Consider the following 20,525-nt stretch of genomic DNA (forward strand, 5'->3'; position numbering starts at 1 on the left):
TGTGTCTAAGAATATGTTATTTGCGGTTAGCGCTATTTGCTAACTTGGTTGTAGCAACTCTGCAGGTGTATCTGAATTCTCTTTACTCGTACTCTCTCTGTCTCTCCCTCCCTGGACATGTGACCTGTGAAAGCTGGCTGACTAATGGCTGCAGTGACTGACATTTCAACCAATAATCACAGAGTGTTTTTTCCCCTGTTGTCAGCAGCAGTTTATCAATCAGCATGTCCGCATTAGTATTTGTCTATCGATCCATCCATCTCTGTCAAGCCATCTCTGTGTCATTGTCTGAGCTCTTGTCCTCTTGTTTGGCTTCTTTTGAGGATAGTCTGCATAGTAATTTGTTTTACAGGCCCTGGCTTTGAAAGGTTGACTAACAGCATTTACATGGCGGCCATTTGAAAAGGCGTGGAAGCAGACGTTCTCAGCGAGCGCTTGTTTCACATGTCAGCAAACTGTCACCATCTACACAGGATTTTTTTAACATAACCTTTGGTAATAATCGACTCGTCTGACCTTCTTTTAATGCTATCGACTTTCTCTGTCAGTATTTTTCCCCTCCTCATTCAAGGCATTATGTTTAATAATGGGATTACAAGAGATCCCAATTTGACGAGCGAGAATTACCGTCAGGATGTTATTTGTCCGAATAATTAGCCACATCATATACAAGCTAGTCTCTGTATCTCAGTAAAACTAAACATGTCACAAAAATGTAAAAACACACCATGATGTTGTTCCTCTTTTTCATTTTGGTTGGCTTAATGAGGGGAAGATTTCCAGAAATGTGTCGCCACGTGGAGTTATGAATAGAAATCCTAGATAAAGTTTGGTGGTACAATTTTCATGTTTGTTAGGAGAAAACATCGTTAGTCGTGTTTTTGATTAGATTGTTTTTGCCTATTACATAAGCAAGGGCTTGGATCATCATTCTTACAGTTTGTCTCAAACAATGTATTACTCTTTGGTTCCTTGTAAAGTTTCTCACTAATTTATTTCATTTACTCACTAGCACACTTTTGTTCAATTGTCCAAATAATGCGATTAATGTGTCCAAAGATCAGATTTTAATGTAAGATCCATGCTATTTTAATGTAAACATGTATTTTTATTACAAACACCTCTGAATAAAAATATTATTGTAAATCACTCAATGGCAGATTAAAAAGGGGTCACTGACACATTGTAATGTCCGCATTATCCACCAAGCCATCTCTGACCTGTCTTAAATTTGTATCATGATCATTTGGTCACCTTATTTCTGAAGTGTAATCATGTGTTTTTCCAGCAGCAGTTGTTTAGCAGCTGGGTCTGCGAGCCATTTGCTAATTCAGGCAAGACAGAGCCAGACACGCTGCACTGGCAAACACATTGAGATATTCACTGTGACAATGAGCTTGATCATAATTATCTTAACAAGGAGTGGGTTCATTGGTGTGGCTCGTTAAATCTATCTCTCTTTCCCACTCTCGTGTCTTCCCATCCATCTCTCTCCTTCTCGCCTTAGATCAGACGGCGCTCTCTGCATTGTGCTATTCTTTCATTGTGGTGTGACTTTGAAGATGGTGGTGAAAATGTGCAGTCGGTTTTGGATTCCCCATGGGGACGAGGTGTGAGTCAGAGAAGTTCCTACCTGAGAGTGTTTAGATTGCTTGTGTATTGACATTATTTTAGTTTTCACAAGATTTACTCACCCTCAAGTTGTTGTTTTTTTATTCTGTGGAGGACAGATCAAAGTGACTAAGGATAAAGTATAAAAAAAAATAAAAAAAATTCTGACTGGCATAAAGTATCAGTGTATACGATTCGTACAGCATATTCAAAGAATTTTGAAGTGTGACGTAGCCAAATTTTACATGTTCAATTGAATATGCAGAATGCAAAATTATCTATGAATAAGGTAACAGGTAATTAGTTAATAAGTTAACTTTATCTCATAATAAATAAATAAATATATATATATATATATATATATATATATATATATATATATAAATATATATATATAAACTATGGTAACACTATTTTAAGGTGACATAGTTGCACGTTACTACATTTAATTACTATAGTAATAACAGTAAATTATACATAATTACAAGTAACTAACCCTAAACCCTAACCATAACTCTGTAGTAAATACATGTAGTTAGTTAATATTACTTAGTACTCAGATGAGTACAATGTAACTACATCACCTTAAAAAAAAAGGGTAACAAAAATGATAGTATATAGCTTTCATTTTTTTTAATTTTTTATTATTACCTTTTATTTATAAGGCAGTACTGGGCTTCCATAGGAAAGAAATAAGGAGTGAGTAAATAACAGAATGTAAATTTTCGGTGGGCCATTCTTTTAAGCGCGTGTGGCAATTAATCATTCAGTTAACAACATATTTTGAAAGTTTTCCCCTTCTGCACTGTACAGATGTTGAATAAAACGGCAGCGCAAACGTTTAGGCACAATGTGTTGTGGTTAAATTAGGGTTGAATCCCTGTTTGTTGTTTTGAATGTGATTTGGCCGCTCCCTTGGCTGTGAATTTAACTGATTAAATCACCTTTTGCACACAGCGGTAGTGACACGAAAACAACAATTAATAAGCAACCCCCCTGTGACGCGCGGATGCCTCTTAACTAAGCGGCTAATAACATTACAACCGCCCAGATACAGCTGAGGCAAACAGGTGGAGGGGGCTCGCAGAACAGCTTTCATTTATCGAGCAGGGACATTTCTCTGTATGCGTGGAGTTTTGTGCGATTTGACTACACAAATAGAACATATTTCTCTTGTGGTTGGAGTTCTTGGCTCTCTGCTTATATGTTTGCTTTCTTTCTCTTCTAAAGCCCACAACATTTCATCAGCCATGTTCTACAGGATAAGAGTGAGGTATTTGCATAACACAACAGAGAGTTTTACGAGGCTAATTGGCAGGACCGATTTACAATATTTGGGTGTCATCCAAAGACAGAGAGACACCTGGCTAGATATCAACATTTAGTCCTGTGAGCTCTTCCCAGATTGCCATGGGATTTTCCACGCAACTGTACCACGAAAAGTCTCACGACAACAAATTCATAAGATTATGAAATGCAGGTGTTATTTTTTCGTTTCGCCCCAAGAGCGTCAAAAACTAGCATCATGTTGCCATCTAATTGTTCTTTGCTCAAGGACGCTGACAGACGTAAATGTCAATTAACTAAGGGTGGACACATTAACATTGTAGGTTGTCAGCCTCTGCCATTTGAGGGATTAGAAACACACACCCCGGCTTTTATGCACCATCCGCGTCATGAACTTTGCAAGGCCCCGACATTACCCTGAGCACCACCCTCCATCATGTTTATGCCAGCACAGGGCGGGGAAAAGACCCAGACAGAGAGAAAGTCCTTGGGGACGGTGTGCGTGCGCGTCTGTGGGGATTAGGTGTCACAATGGGGAATAAAGGGAGAAACGTCCAACTTTTCCCCCCTAAAAGCAGTTGTTTTTAACTGTAAGCGGCTCATCTGAGAAGTTGTAGAAGTTGTACTCATTCCGTTTGTGGCTAGGCATTATAGTTGAGCCGGGAAAATGATGGATGACGAGTTAAATTTGTGTTGGGGGAGTGAAGGTGAACTGTGACAGAGTTATTTATCTTGGGAATGGAGGGTTAGGGTCAGGCAAAGCTGGGTGCCTGAAGGCACAAGACATTGACAAATTCATCCCGCACACTGCATTTCTGAAGCCCTTTTGTTTTGAATCCTGGCTACTCACGAGTGACCCTCATCACTCACGCTGCCAGCGTGTGAAGGATGCCGCACCATGCCAGGGGATCTTAGCGCCACTAATTCTTATCATTCACTCTCCTGACAGTCCCAAGCCCAAACTATTCCGGCCTGTGAAAGGGCCCGCCTGAAATATTTATTTCTGCACATAATGGCTGCCCAGATTTAGGGCCATATCATTTTTCCTCTCTTGCCTTATCATTGCAGGTCACTGACAGCCCTGAAAGCGTTCAGCCAACTGGAAGAGCTGATTGTGGACAACAATCTTCTCGGAAATGACCTCCGGTTGCCCAGGTTACCACGGCTCCATACCCTAACGCTCAATAAGAACCAAATATCCTTTCTCAAGCTTTGCTTTTCAGTTCATGCTTGAACAAAATGACAGGAAATGCTGTGAGTTTCAGTGCAATGCAGTGTATCTCCTTGTGCTACACATTATCTCTTTAAATGTTGTTATTGTGTTAAATTGAGCTCCTGTCTAATGGGGTTTCTTGATAAACTCACTTGAGTTTGTGCCATGGTGACCTCTAGTGGAGAAGAGGCAAAGCAAAACATCCAGTACAGACCCATGACTGGAAGATAAAGCCCCATTAGACCATTTTCTAAGAAACAGATTATATCATGATGACCCATATCATAGTTACAGTATATTAGCGTAGAGTCACATGACCAGAAAGCAGCGCAAACAGAGTTAAATGAGCAACATTTAAACTCATACATTTTCCAGTATAGCGTTAGCTGTTTAATAAGCTAACAGAGTAATGTCACAGCTACCACACACCAAAAGTAAATCTTTGAAGCCAAACTGGAAATTTCACATTTTCGGCTGTTGACAGTCAGCAATTACATCACTACTACACATTACATTCAGTTTGTGTGATGAGATGCAAAGAGAAATAAATGGCAAAAGTAAATGTGCTAGCCTGACGAAAATTTATGCTCTGCTGTTTGTCGCTGGATGCTATCCATCTACATAATAATGACGCAGCCTCACCCTCTGTTCTCCAAACAGCTCTCCTCCGACAGAGTGTCAGCAGCTCAGACCCAAATTCTGCTGTGAAGTGGTCTGCACATGCTAATGGCCCAATTATTTACATCCTGTAGTGGCCTGCTGCCATTGAAATTCAAGTGCTGCATTAGTGTGGTTGTATTTTGACACGTTTCGGGCACCATTTTCCAATGAAGTGAATGTATTAGTGATGAATTTGCTGTGAAGTGGCTGTTTGTTTCCCTGTGCTGGGTGAAGGGGAGGGGGTGTCCATGGCTTAGGGAGTCACTAACTGTTTTTACCACAAGGCATCCATCATTTTGTCAATGTTTTTAATGTTCTGCACCCAGCCACCCAGGAAATGGGAAGAGGAACGGGGGAAGAGAACAGCCAAACTCGCAGCAAATGCCAAAATCTCGCCCTTAAATTTACCCGCTCTTTGTATTCTCAAGCATAATGCCTATTGAGCTCCTTTAAAGAGTTTCGGTAAATTTGACAGAGTTGTGCTGGCTGGCTAGGCCAGGGTAGAGCGCAGAGTAAATGCTAATGTAATTAACAGCCTGGATTCCTTGACCTCTGCCCCGTGACACTTCACCGACATCGAGGCCCTGCTGGAGCATTTGGTGGAAGTGACGCCAGCCCTGGAATACCTGAGCCTTCTGGGAAATGAGGCCTGTCCCAACCAGCTGGTCAGCATGGATAAAGATGAAGACGACTATCAGAGATACAGGTCAGAACACTGCCATACTGATGAACATGCACAGTAGTCATTTTGAATTATAATTTTTTTGTCTTTTAATAACTGTATTATACAGAAGTATGCAAAAGTATGACACCACATTGAAAATTTGGGATTATAAACTTGGAAAATTCATGTGGCAAATAAATTAGGAATATTTCAGATTCTACACTACATACACTACATACAATTAATCAGAAAAGACAGCAAAGACATTTATAATGTTATAACTATTATTTTGAACGTTCTATTGTTTTCAACATTTAGAATAATAAGAAATGTTTCTTGAGCACCAAATCAGCATATTAGAATGATTTCTGAAGGATCATGTGACACTGACGACTGGAGTAATGATGCTGAAAATTCAGCTTTGTCATCTCAGGAATAAATTACATTTATTTTAAAATATAATGCAGTAGAAAACTTTGGTGGGTTTCCATGTTTTATGGGGACTTTCCATTTTTATACTGTACAAACTGTATATTTTATCACCTAACCATACCCTTAAACACAACCCTCACAGAAAACTTTTTTGTATTTTTATATTTAGTAAAAAACTATGATCTATAAGATGTTTTCCTCATGGGGACCAAAATGTCCCACACACACGCACATGCACACACGTTAAAAGTTTTGGGGTTGGGTAAGAATTTTTTGTAAAGGTTATTTTTCTTCCCTCTTTTAAGATTTTCACTAGTGGTCTCGACCTTTGGGCCTCACTGTATGTGAAATATTATGGTATCCTGAAGCAAAAAAATACTCATGAATTTATTTTGTACTCTGGTACTCATGAATTTATTTTGTTTTGCTGGTATGTTTTTATTTCTTCTGGAAAAAAAAGAGAAATACCCCAGGAGTGTGTAGTTTGGCAACTTCCAGTAATCTTTTATTTGGATGAACGGCTGTTGCACTACACCATAAATCACATTGCACAAGCAAAGACTGATACTTTAGGCTATAACCACACTCTTCTTTTTTTTTATTTTGTAGACTTGCAAAATCGATTTCAGGTGTGAATTGTGATAACCACAAACGAGTGTTTGCTATCCTTTCCTTTCCTACAAGATGAAACGATGCATTCATTATCAAGCCCAGGCCTATGGGAGTGCAATGCCACGCTATGTTACCACCATTTGTCAGGTTTTCAACATGAAACCTAGCGGTGGGAAGAACGGTGGGGAGAAACACATTCTTTTGTCTACCTTAGACCTAAGTGCCTTTTTCTCAACACTGTTCAGTATGAATCATTTACTATACAGATGAACCCAATAGGCGCCACTCTCGCGCAATGTCTCCCATGCTTCACTTGGTGCAGAGGACGACTATTCTTTCCCTGACTGACAGCAGCTGTGTGTTTGTGATGTAATATTCATAATGTGTCACATAGTAATACATCAATTTGAGCATAATGCAGATTTTACGTCTGACAGGGTTAGCCGAGCACTCAGGTCATGGCAGGACTGGCCTTGGGCTATGCACTTCTCAGACTGCGTCCTGAGAACAAAAAATAAAAAAAATAAAATACCTCTTCATAACACGGTGAAATATCGCACGCCTCTTTGCGCTCTTTCAATTAGTCAAATGAAACGAACAGGCACAAGTACACTCGGCTGTATTTTACAGCAGTCGCTCGGCTCATTCATCATTGTTTACTTCTGGGGCTCGAGGAGTTTTTTTCCCTCCCTTTAGCTAAAGTAGTTCAGTACTCGACACAGCGACAGCCATCTGCGGTAAAGGATGTATGTCCTGTCTCTCTGGAATGCTCTCCAGCCCATGCTGTCTGTGATTGCATGTTTGTCTCTTGACATCATGACGTGTGTGTGGGCTTAAATATCTGTGTTTGCTGAAGATCAGAAAGTTTAGGGCCAGTTTTGCCTGGGGTGCTTTAAACAACACTTGCTGCAGAGCTGCTCCAACCATCTGTTAGATCAGCACAAACAATTTCACAATCATAAGGAAAACACCTGCATATTTCCCACTAACAGTCGCTGTTATTATGCTTGTTTGTAATTGAATCACAACAGTAAACACACTGCTCCTAGTCACTCTAGAGGACTTTGTTACTTAAAGTTATTAGTTGTTTTGCTAAGGCAAGTATAACCGTTCTGTTGCACATATTTAGAGTTATGGATTTAAACAACAAAAAAATAACTTTCAAGCATTCAACTTCAGTGTGTAGCTTGTCCTGCATTGTTTGTTCTACTGACAGTGATACATTTTTGAGGAGAGTGCGAATTCACTTTTTAAGAAATAGGACTTTTTGTCAGGCAAATAAAACAGGGCGCATAATCCCATATATACAGTATTCTCATATGTATAGGCTTAATTATCATCTTCATTGTAAATCTATATATACATTTATACACACTCTATATACATTTACTTACAAATTGTAGTCTTTTACTGATTCCAAATGACACGAGAACAGTTGTAGTTAGTAATGTAATACATTACATTATACATTTTATCTGACACATACATCTAAAAATGCTGTCAACAGCCAGAAAAATCATAATTTTTTAGGAATAAATGCTGTATAAAATTTGGCCAATTATATAAAAACCTTCAGAATATGGATAGGAATAAAAGTGTAAAGTTTGATGTATGTAAGTGCTCCTGAAGGTCGAGATTTCTGACTCGGTGTAGTGACATTGTATTGTAATTTAAATCTACAGACGCAAATAGATAAAGTGCAATAAAACCAACACTGAAAAGTGTTTTTTGGATGTTTTCTTTCCATTAGTTTGAAACAACATTTTGTAAAAAGCCAAAGTCGCAAAATTGACTGACAAAGGAAAAAACTGTGTTTTTGCCTGTAGTGTCTGCCCTAAAATCTTAAAATCTGAAGGGGTACTTCAAGTAAATAGGTTAAAGTGGTTCGGCTGAAAAAAAAAGTTTGTGAATCCCTGCGTTACAAAATGTAAATACAAAATGGCGCGAATTTGTGCATTTTAATATGTTTTGTTTTGGGTTTTTTTTAATTCAGTGTTACATTTTCTGTGCCACCTGACTAGTGGCTGGTCTGTGTGTGCAATTCCACAAAACTAAAGGAACTTCAGGAGAATCAATAAATGTTGAATAATTTTCTGCCATTGTGTGAATAATATGTAATCTTGCAATCAATAAAAAAGTAATTGAAGCCTGATAGCAAGTATTTTAAAATGTAATATTATATAATAACAAGTACTTAACTTTTCCCCCGACATTTATGAGACAACGCTTCATCGCCATTGACAGAATTTTTCCTCATTAATGAGAAAACGCTTCCCCGCCATTGGCTGAATTTTCCAGCTTTCTGTGGTTTCACTGTTATATGGTAGGGGGTGCTATTATGCAACTTCTGAAAGAGTAGAGCATCTCCAGATCAAAACACAGGAAAAAGAAGCAGAAACAAGCAATAAAAGCATTGCTTATGCACATTGTAGTCTTTAAAAAAATAAATAAAAAACACACACCATTTTCTTTGCTTTTTCTTCAAAATGTTGCTTTTTTATGGAACTTGCCCACATTCAAGTGTTCATAAAAAAATAATGCTTAAAGCTAGTATACAATTTTCTTTTTCTTTTTTTTTTTTTTAAAGCAGAGGCTCTGTTGTTTCAATTTTGATATATTGCATGTTCAGATATGAAATTATATGATTATAGGAATGAAGTATAATAAAGTATTAAGGAAAGTAATGTATACATTTTTATAAATGTATTAAAATTAAGTTAACATGTGACCTAACTAAAACATAAATTTCGTATTTTTTATTTTATTTTATTTTTTGCCCTGGTCAGTTATAGGGGCAGTTAAATCCTAATTCAAATAAAAATTCACCACATTTGAGACATTGTACAATAGCAATGTAAAAAAAAAAAAACCTAGATCGCTATATTGTAAATTTGAATTTGCAATAATGCTGTACACATGCAAAAGATACACACTGGGGTGTTTATGCAAATAGAGTTTAACTCTGAAACATCCCCACACGTTTTTGATTCAGGCTTATCTTAATAGAATCAATCTGCAATCGTGCTCTCTATGATCCATCAGGAATAAACACGTAGCATGGGTTTGCCTTCGTCCTTCATCATTGTCATCATCATGGGTTTGTTGCTGGCTTTTTCATGAGAGCTCGGTTGGGAATCTGTCACTGCCCATATACACATCTGTTCACACCCTCCACTTAGTGTCTCTCTCTCTGTCTGTCTGTCTCACTCTCTCTCTCTCTCTCTCTCTCTCTCTCTCTCTCTCTCTCTCTCTCTCTCTCTCTCTCTCTCTCTCTGTCTCTCTCTCTCTCTCTCTCTCTCTCTCTCTCTCTCTCTCTCTCTCTCTCTCTCTCTCTCTCTCTCTCTTTCTATCTCACTCTCTGTTTGAAGTCTTGACATGCCTCTTCCTCCATTCCAGTCAGCCTGTGAAAGAATCTGTTGTCATCTATGTATTCCCGCTATTATCTCACGTCATTTTCTCTCCCTGAATGAAAGACAGAGAGTGTGTGAAAGCGTAAAGAGATATCTGTGAAGCTACCGAAATGACAGCTTGGCAGATTCTGTCAATGTGGGCTTTTTATCTGTTTATATGTTGTCCTTATTTTTTATTTTTTTTTACAAATTTTGAAGTTAATTACCTATTTACAAATATTGCTACAGTTAATTTAATGCATTTTGAAGGAAATGTTCGTTTAAGTTTTATTTTGTGTGGTTGTCTTGCAGATTTGAATCAGACTTCCCTTCTTCATTTAAATCTGCTGTACACTTACAGTATTGACACTGCGCTGGATATGGATAGTCAAACTTAAGAAGAAAAAGAAAACAGTTCAAACTTTTTGATGCAAAATACGCCCTTCCTAAAATATAAAAGCAGCCATATTTTCATGTGTACAGACCCATATTCTTACTGAGTAAAATAATAATAATAATAATAATAATAATAAGCGTGATATTTTCAAATTAAATTACTAACTTTTTTTGTCAGTATACTAAAGGCAAAACAAATTACTGAAATATTATCTTTAATATTTACAATTACAGTAGTTGATTATATAAGGAACATTTGCTTAAAAAACAAAACAAAAACAAAGCTAGCTCATTTAAATATTATTATAAACTTTACATTGGACACAATATGACTGTTTATGTAGCTTGGTTTATTGCGAAGGACATTCTTATGATTTTAAATGTGTTTTAAACTAAACTCTGTAAACTGCTATAAAACAACATAAAATGCTACTAAAATCTCATAAAATCTGGCATGCTGTCTGGTTAGTAAAATCTGCTTTGTATGTTTTTTTGTTTTTTTTTCTCTCTCTTCATTTGATCTGTAGGTACTTTGTACTACATAAGCTGACAAATCTGAAGTTCCTGGACACCAGGAGAGTGACCCAGTGGGAGCGGTCAGAGGCCGAAGCACGTGGAGCTTTCATGAAGGTGGTCAAGCCGAAAAATGACCAAGTAAGTACCGTACTTTGCTATAAAGAAAAAGGCAGAGACATATGACACAAACACTGGAAAGACCGAGACATATGCCACATACACATACAGGATCAACAGTTAATATAATCCGAGATTAACTGACTGTGTATCCCAGATAATAGCCTGTGGTTTAGTGTGTAACTCAGTAGCCGGTTAAGTGTCTTTACCTTATGAAATGTAGGCGAATAACTAAACACCCTGACCCTGTAAATGATTTGTGTAACCCTCCCCTTTCTGTGCAGATGACTATAAGAACTTAAAAGGCTAAGGCACCGTGAGCTAATCCATCCCACTCCTTCTTAGCTCCCATTGTTTGTTCGTAGCAAATTGTCAGAATCTCTTAAGAGGTTACTTGTACGCTGCTCTTTGAAGACGTGGCCTTTCAATCTCGCCTGGCTGTTTAGAGGAGGGTCTTTTTAATGACCACGACATGACCTCTTTCCGTATGCATGAGCCAAGATCAAAGTGGACGGCGCCTGTCCGATCGGCCTTGACTCGCACGGCGTGACAGCGCTTTCCATCGGAGTGACAGCTCACGTTCAGAACAGTCACCATCGCTTAATTATCCATCGCACACACAATTATTTCTCTCTCTGGCTTGCGTTTGAAGAAAGCAGGCAGAGTCGTAATCTTCAAACACATCTCCATTCTCTTCTCCTCTAGATTTTATGAAAGAATGGCTTTAGTAAGATTTGATTTCATGTAGTTGTACAGTCATAAAATATTTAGCTTGTGGTTGAACCAGGTCTTTATCTTTTCTTCTTCCCAAGAGCCATGAGTTAGTGAAGCAAATATGGACGTGGATGCTCATGTAATTGGATGCAGTGTTTTAGATGACAGTGATGCTAATGACACTTTTTTGTTTCAGCATTAAAGTGACAGGAAAAGTGAAAACCATGCAATGAGTTAACCTCATTCAGGCATGTTTTTAGTTTGGAGGATATTTTGTTGGTTAGAAAATGAGAAAAGATGACCGTAAAGTGGAAAATAAAGTGTTGTGCAACCTGTCTACTCAAATAAGACAAGACATTTCAGGACATGCCGTTTTGAGAGTGATTGAGATGAATAGATGACCACATGTGAGATGAATAAAACAATTTCAAATAAAACAGTAACATATTGCCACAGTAGACTCATTTTAAGTCCAACCATTGAACAGTTCCAGCATTTAATACTTAGTGGGCATGCTGTTGAAATAGAGAACGGTTTTAAATATCTGGGAACCGAACTAAATAGTGTTTATAGAAGTTGTGCATCTAATCCAAACGTTTTCCTGAAGTAATCTGGAACCGTTTAGAAACGGTGTAAAAATATTTTACAAAGCATTCTGTCTTTTAAAATGGCGTTGCGTTATGCAAACTTGACATTATTTAACATTATACGTCTATAAAACCTTTGCATCTTATTTTTGTTTTTATGTTTCTGGAGCCATGAGTAATATTGAGTCATGAAATTACATGCATAGCTAACTTGTCATGGCTATGTATTTTATTGTATTTTGCCTTTTTGTTTTTGCATACTACTGTATAAAGTGAGTTAATACAATTTTTCACATTGTGGATAACATCGTTTCAGTCAATTTTTTTAACATTAAGTATCATGTACTTATGCAGCATTTATCATTCTAGGTTTATCCAACTTGATATGCAACTTGTTAAAGTGTATTAGCATATGCACAATATGTTAACTTAGTGAATCGTGTAGAAGTGTCATTCAGATCATTGTACCTAATGCATAAACTAATGTTAACAAGTTGAACCTTATTGTAAAGTGTTAAAGTTTCTAAAGTCTGAAAGTCTACAGCAAAAAGACAAGAATATTTCTGGCCTGTCCACTGTCATCACTTAAGCAGATTAAATAGACTCTGCTGTAAGGCCTCTGTCCTCTCCACAATAACTGCTATTGTAGGGGCCTAGTGAGAGGGAGAAAGTTGGCCATGCTCTAATGTCCCATGTCTGTGCTTGACGTAGCTGTCACGCCAACGTTTCCCTTGCATTTGTTTTGATTTAGATGAGACATGATGTGGCAGCCATAACAAGCTCTGTGGGGCATGTGTACTCTCTGTCTCTAATTGGCTTCATCATCATGCCGATTGTCTACTGACCAATAGTGCAGGTCACCAATTAATGAGCGCCAGCAACAAGCTAGAAGATGATGGCATAATTAGTTATTTGTTTGCTTTTTATTCTCCATCCAGTGGGGTGTCTTACGTTTAAAGACATGCTGGCATTAACATTGTTACAGCAGACTGTAATTAGCTCTTCCTGCTTTTCCAAATTTCCCATCAAACCGGAGTCCTGTACATGACAGCTTGCTGTTGTACTATTGTGGTAGTCTTTGAACGTCTCATCTGTGCCTGTCTGTTAGGTCTTACCCACTGTTTTCTGTGTCTCTTTAGTTTTGCACGTTTAAAGAAAGAAAAAAAGAAAGTACATGTTAATAGTACCGTGTGCTTGTACTATGTTAAATTGTGTAAAACGAGATAAATGATTTTTGTTCAACACAGATTTATGATGTTTGGGTTTCTTTTAAATGAATTTTTTACAAATGAAAACTAATATGATGATTAATGTGCTTTCTGTTTCTTTGAATGTTTAATGGGATCATGTTATGTTTTTCTTTTCCTTTTCAAATTATAAAACGTATATAAAACCTTGCTGTACTATGAAAACACTGATCCCAGTCCAAAAAGAACATTTATTAAAATCAAGCTGCAAAAACAGCAGAATTCTGTTTATTTACATTTACTCTTAAGTTTTGTGAACTCAAAGGAAAGTTCTAAAAACTCATAAAACTTAATTTGATTCAACAATTGTCACTTTTTGAGGGAAGTTTTTGTGTCTGTCCCTTTAAATGCAAATGAGCTGCTTCTCCCAGAGATGGAGAGACTCAATAAGAAGTGACAACATGTAGACAACTTTTCTGAATGGTTAGTCGATGAAATTATGTAGCTTATTATGTGTAGTTATCTTCTAGTCATTGATTAGCATATTCTGTCTTGATAATCTATAAATCGTGTTCCGGGGGCGGGGTTTATGTAAATTTTAGGGTTAGTGATGTCACTAAGTCGGGAGGAATGTCGTGTAGTCCCTACCAGCCGTTTGTTGTAGTCCTTTTGTCATAGTTTTTTCATATCATACACAATCTTATTTTTTTAGAGACTGTGTGGCTCAGGACAGGACAGGTTGTCTCATCTCGGGAATTACAATTTAAGGCACAGAAAAATAAACTTAATATATATATATATATATATATATATATATATGTTTTAATTAAATTATTATTGAAATTGTGATGATTGAATAATCAGATTTTTTGAACAATGAACAATTTTTTTTTAATACAACATGAATACCGTAACAGTAAAACATTTTCACTCTTTCCAGGAGTTTCAAATTATACCCAAAGCATAAGGAAAATAGCAAAAAGGACAGAAATTACTCATATCACATTCAGAGTTTTCACTTTATTGTCTCCCAAAGTGACGTTGCACTTACTGAATGTGTTGAAATGTTTAACGTCTTTTGCAGTTTAGTCCAAGGTGACATTTATTACAGCCTGTTGCAAACCTCTTTCTCTTCTGCATTGATTTTTTTTCCCCCCTCCAACTAGTGGTCCTACAACTATATATTAATGTAAGTGGTTTAAAATGAGCTGTCTCGCTGTTGTTGTCTGGTGTCTCTGCATGGCTGATATGTGCTGGAAGGGAGGGAGGTCGTTTTGCGAGCTATAGTTATGAGGACAGCATAATTGGGCCTGTGTTTTATTGGATTTCTAGAGTGGTGAAATGGAGTGATCTTCCAGCTTAGAGAGAGAGATAAACAAGGGATAAACAACTACCTGCAGTAAACAAGGAAAAGCAGAAAGGGTATTTAGGATTTTTTTTCCCTCACATCCTTTCCCAAAGACAGGGTTAAGAAAAGGAAAGTGAAAAGCCTTAAGCTGTACTTTTGGGAAACTGGCCGTGTAGGAATGCCATAATGTGATAATTTTTTAGAGGACTCAGAGGTCATGGAATGCGATGCTGTGAAACCACACTGAGGCATAAAAAAAGAAAGTTGTGGTTAAATTTAGTCTCCATGAAGTGCAGCAAAACCCTTCATAGCATTGTTAATCTTTCACTTTAACTAACCATGGTCTACCAAAACTTACTGAGAACTTTGGTAACCTATTTTAGAAGCTCTTTTTATACAGTGTTCAGCAATATATATATATATATATATATTTCTATATTTCTATAGATATAATATTTCTCAATCAATGGAATATTAGCAACTGACGGACTTTTTTTTAATGAGGATGAAGTAGCTGTTTCACAACATAACTTTTGGTAGCTACGTAAGGATATAATGGCTTTGAAATGTCAACTAGATTATGCGTGGATGAAGCATTTGGCTTTTCTCACCACGATACACAATTTCTCCCACATCCTCCTCCTGGGTAATGAAAAACAGACGGCCCAACTGGAGGAGTTCGAGTCAGGGCTCAGTCCCATCAGTTCTAGTCACACAAACTCGGCTCTCCGTAATCCATGTTGGCAGAGCCAGGAAAGTTATGAGGTCGATCTCCTTTCTGCATTTTTCATATTAATCTGCCTCTCATCAGAGAAGTTCATATCAAGACAGCGAAATAAAAGAGCCAAACTAAGACGGACCACCTCAGTGAAGCTGCCTGATAGCGTGCGATTATTGTATTTTTCAGTTTGTAAGCTCTGTAGAAAGCGAGATGGACAGAATGCTTCTCTTTCTCTCTCTATGGCATCCCTCTTGCAGAATGGTGCCTTATTCATCTCTCTATGAGAGAATTATGACTTCCCTGAAGCATTTAAACATAATAAACAGCAGGCTGTAGAACTGAGCGCCAATGCACCTTCAGTGTTTGCTGAATCATTTTATGGATAAATCTTTCCTTGAAGACACCTATAAAAAATATTGTTGCAATGGGAAGTGCAGTTGACCAAACAGATTGCTCGGAAACAGTCATTACTGCCATTTTCTACAGACATCTTGTCTCTGAGACTAACTTGTGACGGGTATCTTAAGTTGTGTGATTCAGTTTTGCTGATCCACAAAGATACCAGTCAGTTTTATTGCATATATTGTCATCAACACTTTGTTAAATTAAACCAAACAGCTAATATTTTGTGCATGCATGCAGGTGTACAGCCGGAGTGTGCATGCTTGTTTTGTTGTTGGTATGTGAACTTTTTTCTGATCACGGGACACATGTACATACAGGGCCTTGCACAGACCTTTTGAGGGGCATGTGTTGAAACTGAAAAAGGGCACCCCCTCCCTTTTTTTACATTTTTTTTTTTATATTAAACGGGTCATGAACTGGCTTTTTACATTTTTTTATATTGTTGTCCGAGGTCAACTTATGACGTTCACTTGTTTTTTTACATTCAAAAACATCAGAATGAATAAGTCGTAGGCTATTTTCTACCCTGGTTTTGATCCTAGCTCCTGAAACACTCAGTTTTTATGAGCGTGCCGCATTTAAGACTCGAAAGTAAACGCCCATTACTATGATTGGATAGCAGTTTTGCATAATATAATGAGTTTCATGTGCTGCGTGAATCGGTGGGCGGGGCTAAACAGGCAGTGCTGAAGTAGGCGTTGATCTTCTTCTGCGGAGGCGGTGTTTGATACCCTTTGACGTCATAGATCCCCACTTTGAAAAACCTGTCGTTCGCTGTGCCTGGTGTCAAAGAAAGCTTTTACTGGACTAACAAGGAAGTTTTCAGTTCTGAAACTTACAGGATATTCTTATAGTATGATGACCTCTTATATGTCAAAAGCTCAAGGAAAATTTGATTTCTCAGTTCATCACCCCTTTAAGATTATTTAGTAAGCCCACATGAAAGGAAGAAATGGTCACATCTTCATGACAAATTCAATTACACAAAATAATAGTCTCAAAAGCTTTAGATTTATTCACTATTAATATAACAATAATAATATAGATAATATAGATATACAGGGCTTCAGGGCTTCTTTAGCCCTAAAGCCCTAAAAAAACATGTTTTAGCCTAGGCCTACTACATTTATACATGTGAAGACGAGCAGAGAGTATACTGTAGATTAAAAAATTTGCTAGATAGCGAATACGTGCATATTAACAGCATTGAATTAACCATAACGCAATATTATTACCATAACATGATTAAATGTTAATAAATTAAGTGTATCAGCAATCATAAATCAAAGAAGATGTTTCTTAGAAATATATGTTACCTAGGTGACGAGGATCACTCAGTCGCTTTGTGTAAGTTCCAGTACGAAACAGCGCGGTGGCGCACCTGTGCTTATGATTTTCCGATGTTAAAAACAAATGATATGTTGTTGTATTACTTATCAATATATTGTTAACGTTTTACAAAAGTCAAACTCAAATGCAGTTACGGGGTTTTTGACTAACGAATGTGTGCAAATGTGCATTTTGTCCGTCATTAAAACGGCGCCGGCGGCATCACATTACATTTTCATCAACAGGTTACAAACTAGTTTGTTGTAGCTATATGGGCGCTCCGTTTTTCCTGTTGTAAAATACATTTGGCCAAAATCTCATTTTATAAAAGTTGAAATGCTACTGTATGCACAGGCTATTTAAGTGTAGGCTATGTATTGGCTATGACTAAATGGCTAATGCTAGACCTCTCTCTCAGGTCCTACACGTCTCAGTCAGACATCAAATAAAATATGAGCCTTTATAGACATAGTGTTTAATACTTATTCAAACAACAAGATCTTTGTTTACCCTTGCAAAACTTCGTTCAGCTGCTGTCTGCTGTGCGGCTGCTGCGGAGCTTCAGTTCATTTAGTCAAGATAGAGGGGGCGGAGTTATCAGATAGAGGGGGTGGAGTTATCAGTTTTACTGACAGTTTGAGGATCGAACAAGATTTATACAAGCTCTTTTTAAGAACTTTCATTGGCTAAATATTTGTAAGACAGACAGACAGACGTAAAGGGTGACCAATAGCATTGATTTATTGAAGAGAAAAAAAAACAAAACACCACCACCAAAAAAAAAAAGGGCACTTCGGAGTGTCAGGGCAAAAAGGGCATGTGCTCTACACAGGTACCGTACATATCTGTCTGTCTATGTATCTATCAAGACTGGAATATTATTTTTATTTTTTAGATAATTTTTTTTGTATATAATATTATAATATAAAGTACCAAAATAAACTTCATAACAACAATGATAATAATAATAATAATAATGCATATTATTATTATTATTATTATTATTATTATTATTAATGACTGAATATTTATAATTTATAATATTAATATAAGATACTAAAATAAATTTATTAATTTAATAATAATAATAATTTTACAATAAATACAAAATTGGCTACCAATTAATTTGTAATTTATTATTATTATTATTATTATAGTATTTTATATTAATATTATACAATTATATAAAAAAATAGAAATATTCTTCCAGTCATTGATACTACTACTACTACTACTACTACTACTACTACTACTACTAATAATAATAATAATAATAATAATAATAATGTGTTAATATTATTATTGTTATTACTATAAAGTTTATTTTCGTACTTTATATTATAATATTATACAAATTATATTATCAAAAGTAACAAATATTCTTCCTGTAATTAATTATTAATAATTAGAATACATATTATTATTATTATTTATTATTATTATTATTATTATTATTATTAACTCAAATGCGTTGTCGTAATATTATAAAAATTTAATTATCAAAAGTAAAAAAAATATCCTTCTGGTGATTAATAATAATAATAATAATAATAAATATTATTAATAATACATCATAACTGTAATAGTAATAATATTAATAATATTACAGTTATTATTATTATTAATACTAATAATAATAACACAAATTCTGCCATTGGTACATTTGAAATAAAAGAAGAACATCAATATAAACATGGCATCAAGTCCCTGCAGTTCTGATCAAAATCACAGTCTCTGTCCATCATCGTCTTTACGATCCCTGCACTTCCTTTGTGGAAGAGCGTAGCTGTGAGAACACTGTCTCCCCCATGTGTCAGAAAACATGGTTTGGATTTCCCCTCATCTCTCCTGAGGGACACGGGCTGGGACAGATTTTTCCTTCTGGCCTGAGGTGTCCAGCAGCGAAGTGTTTGGACCTCAGCAGGATCAGGCCGCTGAAAGTGCTCTGGCAGCTGGAGTTTTTGGGAGGTCGTCGTGAGGGCACAATCCGCAAAAACAGCCGCAATTAGAGTGAGTGACTCATAGTGTCCACATAAATCATATGACATTGCACATCATAAACAGACTGTAAAACTTTAAAGCACAGTTAATTGTTAGTAATAGCTGCACGATTGATTTATGACCCTGTACAAAGCCAAGAGATAGGGGCGGATGACCTCAATGTCACGTCACTCTTATTACACAAGTGATATATTGCATATTTCGGCCTGAAAACAAGCAGATGTTTTTGAGGAGTTTTGTTTGAACAGCCACAATGATGTTTCCCATTTGCATTGCTTAATGGAAATTGAGGGAGAACGGCCCATCTGTCCCTTGCATTTGCTCAACTGCTTTGAGATATGGCTAAATGAAACTGTAAAAATTACAGTATTGAACTTAGATGTTGTCAGGGCTTTGTTCCTCGCTTTACACAAAACCAAAACAGAGGAAAAATGTCTTGTATCATTGACATCAATATGCAAAACCCTTACAAATACAGAGTTGTTTTTTTTTTTTTTTTCATAATTTAGATTCTGCTTAATCATAATTAGTCTCATCTAATGTATTTATAGCACACAAAACTTGACAGTGCTTATTGGTCTGTTTAGGTTTTTTTTCATGCCAGTCTATTATTGTGGTATAATCTATTGTGGCATAAATTGCACTTTAAAACAGAACAAACTGGTTTGTGATGTCTATATGTCAGTCAGACTGTCTCTCTCTGTCTAAGTGGGCAGTTTCTGGCCTGAATAAGTAGGAATGTTGAAGAACTTTTTTTCTTCTTCTTCCATTTAGTCAAGGCCTGGTCGAGAGAGAGAGTAATAATGAACCAAGCTGGAATTTCTCTACCTGACGGATGCCCTCCGTGCTTCCGCTGTTAGCGTGGAAATGGGCAGCGCAGTTCTCCTATCGCTACTAAGTGAGCTGTTTTTTTTAAGTTCCAACACTTATTCAATGATGTTTTTGCAATTACAGAGACACAGACAAGCATGTCCCACAGCGCCAGCACTCATAGTTTAATTACAGTTTAACTTTTCAGTTTTCCTCTGATGATTGTAAGATGTTGCCAGGCTAATTAAACACAGATGGCTTATTCTGAAAGACCTCAGCATGCGTGCGTGTTGCCGCTCAGGTCCGTGCCAGTGTTAGCGTTTGGAGATAGAGCAGATCATTAGGCATATATAAAATAATCCTGCATCTGATTGTATCATATAATGCTAATTGTGTCATTGTGATTTATAAACATATGCAAATAAGCCAGTGCTGCTAATGTTGCAATTGTAACACTCAATTTGTGTTTCATTAGGGTGAGGAGATACTGATAGCGCTTTATCACTCAGTTGATCTGCTCTAAAGG

At 36.8% G+C, this 20,525-nt stretch overlaps 1 protein-coding gene across 1 annotated transcript in view; it reads left to right on the plus strand.

Annotated features, from left to right (window-relative positions):
• Positions 1-20,525, plus strand: part of lrmda (leucine rich melanocyte differentiation associated) — a 267,050-nt gene that overhangs the window by 164,577 nt on the left and 81,948 nt on the right. The window contains exons 3-5 of the mRNA XM_079855913.1: positions 3,967-4,093; positions 5,338-5,477; positions 10,792-10,918. Of these exons, the coding sequence (XP_079712039.1) occupies positions 3,967-4,093; positions 5,338-5,477; positions 10,792-10,918 (394 nt within the window). The remainder of the gene's footprint in view (positions 1-3,966; positions 4,094-5,337; positions 5,478-10,791; positions 10,919-20,525) is intronic.

This window comes from Squalius cephalus (genome assembly GCF_949319135.1).
Source record: "Squalius cephalus genome assembly, chromosome: 21".
Lineage (NCBI taxonomy): Eukaryota > Metazoa > Chordata > Actinopteri > Cypriniformes > Leuciscidae > Squalius > Squalius cephalus.